Here is a 5,971-nt window from a genome sequence, read left to right on the forward strand (position 1 = left end):
CGAGACTTCTTGAGCTTCACTCGCTTACATCCTGAAAGTTATAAACAATTTACCTATGGTTTGATAAAGCATCGTAGCTTGCAACAATCTATCAATCATAAATAGAGGTCTTAAGGCTGCATAAAAGTCTAAAAACTCTCAATTGGTCACATTATTTAGGATATAAAAGACCGCGTCGTCCTCCCCAGACCACTTCAGTACTCAGGATGGCTTCTCACAATGGCCATCAGCGAGCGGGGCCGCTGTTGCTGTTAACGATAGTTACGCTGCTTGGAACGGCCGCAGACGCCGTGGTGTTTCAGACGATCATGATGAACGTGACCGTACTTCATCCAGAGCTAAACATGACGGCATCAGCGGCGTGTGAGTCAATANGCAATCTAGGATGGAACACAAATTACTGTCTCTTATACACATCTCAAAGGCACAACGAGCAACGGATCTCCCGACAACCTGAAGAAGATGTGCGGTGCAGAAGGCGGGGTTCCGCTCATCATCAACACCAAGCAACTGCTTCGAGAAGCTAGGCAGCTCGTCGCTGGTAATATACTTTGGCCATATTTCAAACTTGATTCACGTGACAACCTGATGCAGGAAATTTTATGGTTCATTTAAGGTTATGTCAAGCGCAACCATGAATATTGGCTAAATGGTTTATAGCGGAATTTTCAGTTCTTCTACGTCTTTCTAAGAACGATCCGCCATCCTTCCTGGGAATTCGTTTGTCAGAAACTGCTATTAACCGTCAATTATGAACATTTAATAAAATAATTCCCATTTTGATTTATATCTATTTGATTTAAATATAACAGATTAAAACTCAAATTTAACATGAATGGGAGTTAGCTTGGGCTGATCAGAAAAATCAGCTTCTCGTAGTTACCATTGTTCAGTGAAGGAAAATGAACTTGTACACAGATTTCTCAGAGTTCTTCTGCAGAGGACGGAATACAAACCTTGTAGGTACAGCGGTCTGGCTAGATTTCTAATTGGCAGTGAAATTAAGTGATTTTGCACTAATTTTTTGCGGCTTCCTTGCAGACCATGGAAAATGGGTATATTTTGGTACCGATCACGCGGCCTGGCTGAGCGCTCACCAAACTCCTAACAACGGCCCTTACCACTGGCCTGACAACACCCCGGTGATTGGCTGCATCTTCACTGCAAACGACTTCTTCTCATTCATCAGTGATGTGGGAGCATCCGTGCTCCGTGACGATGGAAAAATTGGCACGTTATTAGATCAACCGTTCTTGATGAATGACTTGCCAGTACTGTGCGCAAGGACGCCCTGAATAGTCTCAGAAGTAAATATTCATTGTGATTGATTTAGTCTGTTCTCACATATGTATAAACTTGTACCAGCCTTACCTCTTTCTCAGCGTAAGAAATGATTCTTCATTTTTCATGCGGAATCTCTTTTTTATGATATCTGGTGAATTATTTTACATTTAACACTGTGAGTATGGCACTACCCACAAGGGTTGCAGATGGCAAAAAAACGACCAAGTCCGCGGACAAAAAGGCCTGCAATCCAATATTTACGAGTAAATTTGTAGGTTCCGGTGCAAAAATTAAATTACAATTTTTTCGTACTTTTTAAAATTTAATAAGTCAGTGCCGACATTAGAAATTTTTGTCGGACATCGCAATTAAAAAAAATAAATTGCGGACGTGTAAGCTAGTGTTATAAGCTACCGAGAAGGAGAATAATAGCTATGGCGATTTGTTTCTTATCAATTTTCAATATTCAATAATTGGTCAATCCTTGGTCTTTGCCGAAACAAAGATTTCAATTTCTTTCTAACCTCCTGATTGCTGAATATCAGAATTATCTACTACGTGAACTACTGTGGACTAAACGGTCTGTGCTTAATGGTGTGTATTGATTGTAGCAATGAAAATACGATTTGCCGTTACCAAAAAGAATATCAGGTAACGAGATTAATTTATTTTTGGATGAATAAATGCTTTTCCAGAAATTGAATGCACTTGAATAATTTTATTCTAAGATTTCTATTATAATCATTCTATTAAATTGACCGCAATGTGTCAGGACTAATTATCCACTCATCTGATGTACTGTAGACCGATTTCGATCAATACGATGTTCATCGTTTAAATTCGACCCGATAAAATATAATTAACAACGAGTGACTTTTATTTTCCTACATGTCGTTTCCTTCTTATTATATGAAGCCGCAGTAACTACGTCAGTTATAGTTGTAAAATCTCTTGAAGGTTTTACTGAACTGTACCAAAACATAGATGATAAATTTACTGAACCGATTGGTAGAACTAAGTGTTGGAAGGATATGCCATCATAAATAATTATGATGAACCGAAATTTATTATTTAATTGCAAATTTATTAGCGATTCATAAACTGTTAGGAGGTTCACTCGTCTTTAAGTGGAAAAGATATCATTCCGAAATTTCGAATATATTCATTCGGGATTTGTCCACGTGTTTTCCGAGTTCAAACTCGAACTCAGTATGAGGATTTGACTGAAGTTTTTGTAAAATTTGTCTGAGATTCCTGCGATATTTTCCTGAGATAGGAACCGCCTGCTTTCTTTTAATCAATGATTATTTTAGCTGCACAGAAATGAAGTGTTGGAATTGCCGTCACTAAGGAGATGATTTTTCAGGTTAGCACGTAGATTAGAGGGAATAAATGCTTCAAGATTGAATGATAGTTAGAAATGTCTGACGAATCTTTTCAGCGAGTTCCCTGACATAAATTAAGGCTTTATTTCCTGTCTTTGAACTTGAGTAGTTTCACCGCACTAAAGGGATATATTATAATAAGGTTAATTTGACGCTTTCGTCGTGGTGAAGTGAATGAATTCCTCGAATTATGAGAAAATATGATTAGAATTACTTCTAGTTTTTTTTTATTTCGGATATTGTTCAAACGCCAGGAATTCTTTCATTATTCACTAGCTGACTGACTGCAGGATTTCATGATGGGTTACTCGAGTATTTTTTAATTTAAGATTTTCTCTTTCTGCTTTCGCGAAACTTCACCAACTTCGAAGAGGAAGTTTCTTTTTCAATTGCAGTTTTATTTTAAGCTTTATATTTTTCCGGCGCAAATTGAGCCGATCCCCAATTTTTCGGTCGGTGACTGTCGAAAATGAACTTGAATATTCACTAAACTAAAAATAAATTGTATTCGTGCTCATTGGCAGTAGGTATATTACATGTGTGAGTTGAGCGCATTACTTTTATAAATGGCCTGTTACGTGTTGTGAGTTGCTCTGAATTATGTGTTTAGCAAATTGCAGTCGCAAATAAACACGCTCTTCTGTTTACCTCGAGAAAATTGTTCTCGACTGTGCTGTGACTGTGCGTGTGAACAGCTGATGCGTGAGTTAAGTTGTTTTTGAACTGGTCATCAGCCGATGACTGTTGCAAATGAAATCCGATTTATAATAATCTTGAAATGTTTACCATTTCACACTGGCTCTTTGACTGGATGAATCTCAAATATGTGAGATGAGTTGTTCAGGTATTAGTTTTCGTAAATTACAATTCTCAATGTATCTGGATGAATAAAAAAATAAAATAAATAAATAATTAAGATAAAAAAATAAAAACCTGACCATCAATAAATTGAAATTAATCTCCGTCATTTTATTCATCATAAAAAGAAATAATGAAAACGGACAAAATTCAAGATCTGAGCAGACGGCAAAGGGACAAATGAAAGTAAAATCTTAGGCATAAGTTGTTCCTATAACTTGCAATTACAAACTTCTAACTCCTATATTATAGCTTCTTATGCTTTCATCTGAAAAGTAATGGACAATTCATCAAATGTTGCGTTTAATTAAGCATCGTAGTTTACGAAAAAGCCTTATAATTATCAATCATGCCTTAAGGTTATAGAGCAACATAAAATTTTGAAAAATCCAGTGGTAGCCGACAGTGTGCACATTATCTTTCTACTTTGTCTGTTGTCTGCACTCGGATTTTACACGATGTTTACAGTCACTGTTAGCACATTCTGGCCGCCAACAGCTTTGACTAGAGAAAGTATTTAGCACCGCTGACTTTAACGGTGAAAACATTGAAGAACGAAAGATTTGGAATCTGTAATCAAAGTTCTTGTGCCGACCTTTATTGCAATTAATGAGAACCAAAAGCTGGCTTAAATTTTAATGCTAGATGTGTTAATTCAATAAGCTGTTGGGACAACAGCTCACAGCCTCTACTTCACTGTTCAAATGTTCGAAATTTTCGCTGTTTCTTGATTCATTGACTAAACCAACATTCCAATTTCATTTCCAAACTTTCTTAATATTGAATAGTAGAATTATGTGTGAGCTCCTACTAAAAGTGCAACAGTTTAGCACGTTAACTTAAATACCGAGACATAACGAGTATATAATCAAAATATTTTATTATTTATTTGCTTTGATGCAGACATTGGTTGCGTTAATCCAATTAACCGTTGTGTGCAGGGTTTTCCTTTTTATTTATATTTGTTAATCCATGGTTTTCACTGAAACAAAGGTTTCAATTTATTTCAAGTATCCTGAGTGTTGATTATTAATAGAATTATCTATGCCTTGAACTACCGTCGACTAAACGAGCTATTGTTAATGGTGCATATTGATTGTAGCAATAATAACACGATGCACTAAATTTATGGGGAAGGTGAAACTAAGAGTCGAAACAGTGCACCAGTTTATTGAAAGATCGAGTTCTTTGGCAAGTTCCAAGGTCTCAGACTCCGCTCCAGACACCCTCCACCTTTAGCGCCACTTCACGTCTGTAGAAATAAAACATAAAGAGTTCTGATCAATTAAGAATCTTACAGAATGAATTTAGATTAGAATTCCAAATTGTAAATGTGATTTGACCAGACAATGAAGCATTTAAGTTAATGGATCGTGCTCAGAAGATCGGAAAGTATTTCATACTGAACGAGAAACAATAGCACTCCCGGAGCCGTGCCGTGTTCTCACCTTAAACTAAAGGCCATCAGTGCGCAGATCGTCCCTCACCACTTCTCGGCTCCCCCATAGCCAACCGCCTAGTCAAGTGACAAGCCAGGCCAAGCGCTGCGTTGTAGACGGCTGCGCTGCTTTACGTGTGTGCTATGGGCTCAGGACACGGAGAGAAATTCCATGAGAAAAGCAAGCCTAACGTGCGAGCTAGCCCCCCAGTCAAAACTGCTACGCTGCCATAGGCCGTGCTGCGCAGACCTATAGGTCTGGTCTGAGATGAGTGGCGTCTAGGAATCTACTGGCCAGTAATCAGTTACTAACATACTATGGGCGCGATTACAACATTCAAGCGTATGCTGTATTCACGGCGTGGGAGTGCTTTTGGAATTGTAATCTTTACAAGATCATTGGTATTAATATACAAGTTTTTAAATTGCACAGCAATTTTGTACACACGATTTTCCATTTCCAAGGAATATGAACATTCAAGAAATGAGATTATTTTATTTTGGGATGAATAAATGATTTTCCTTAAACTGAATGCACTAAAACAATGTTATCATAAGATTTCTTAGATAATTTTGTTAAAATTATTCATTCACCTGCTATTCTGTGGACAGATTCCGATCAATTTGATCTTCATCGGTTCAATTCGAATTGATGAAATATATTTAACAACGAGCGACTTTTATTTTCCTTCATGTTGTATCCTTCTTATTATGCGAAGTTGCAGTAACTATGTCAGTTTTGGTTGTAAAATTTCTTAAAGGTTTTAATGAACTGTACCATAACTTAGATGAGAAATTAACTGAAACAATTGGTAGACCTAAGCGTTGGAAAGATATGTTATCATATATTATTAAATATGATGACATATTTAATTTTTAAGTTGTGATGTACTCTAGGTTTAGGATTTGGTTAATCATTTTCAGTTTTCATTCACCTTATCTTTTACCTCTAGCGCAGTGTGTTCCATTTGTCACTGTACCGGTTGATCTTGCCGTGGAGGTGCGT

General features: G+C 37.0%; 1 protein-coding gene across 1 annotated transcript; it reads left to right on the top strand.

Moving 5' to 3' along the window:
• Positions 1–431: 431 nt before the first annotated feature.
• LOC108679716 lies at positions 432–1,555 on the top strand. Its single transcript, XM_018168422.2, has 2 exons — positions 432–541; positions 1,042–1,555. The coding sequence occupies exons 1-2, from the start codon at positions 463–465 to the stop codon at positions 1,293–1,295; spliced, it is 333 nt and encodes a 110-aa protein (XP_018023911.1). The 5' UTR covers positions 432–462; the 3' UTR covers positions 1,296–1,555.
• Positions 1,556–5,971: the final 4,416 nt, after the last annotated feature.

This window comes from Hyalella azteca, unplaced genomic scaffold, assembly GCF_000764305.2.
Source record: "Hyalella azteca isolate HAZT.00-mixed unplaced genomic scaffold, Hazt_2.0.2 contig6657, whole genome shotgun sequence".
NCBI lineage: Eukaryota > Metazoa > Arthropoda > Malacostraca > Amphipoda > Hyalellidae > Hyalella > Hyalella azteca.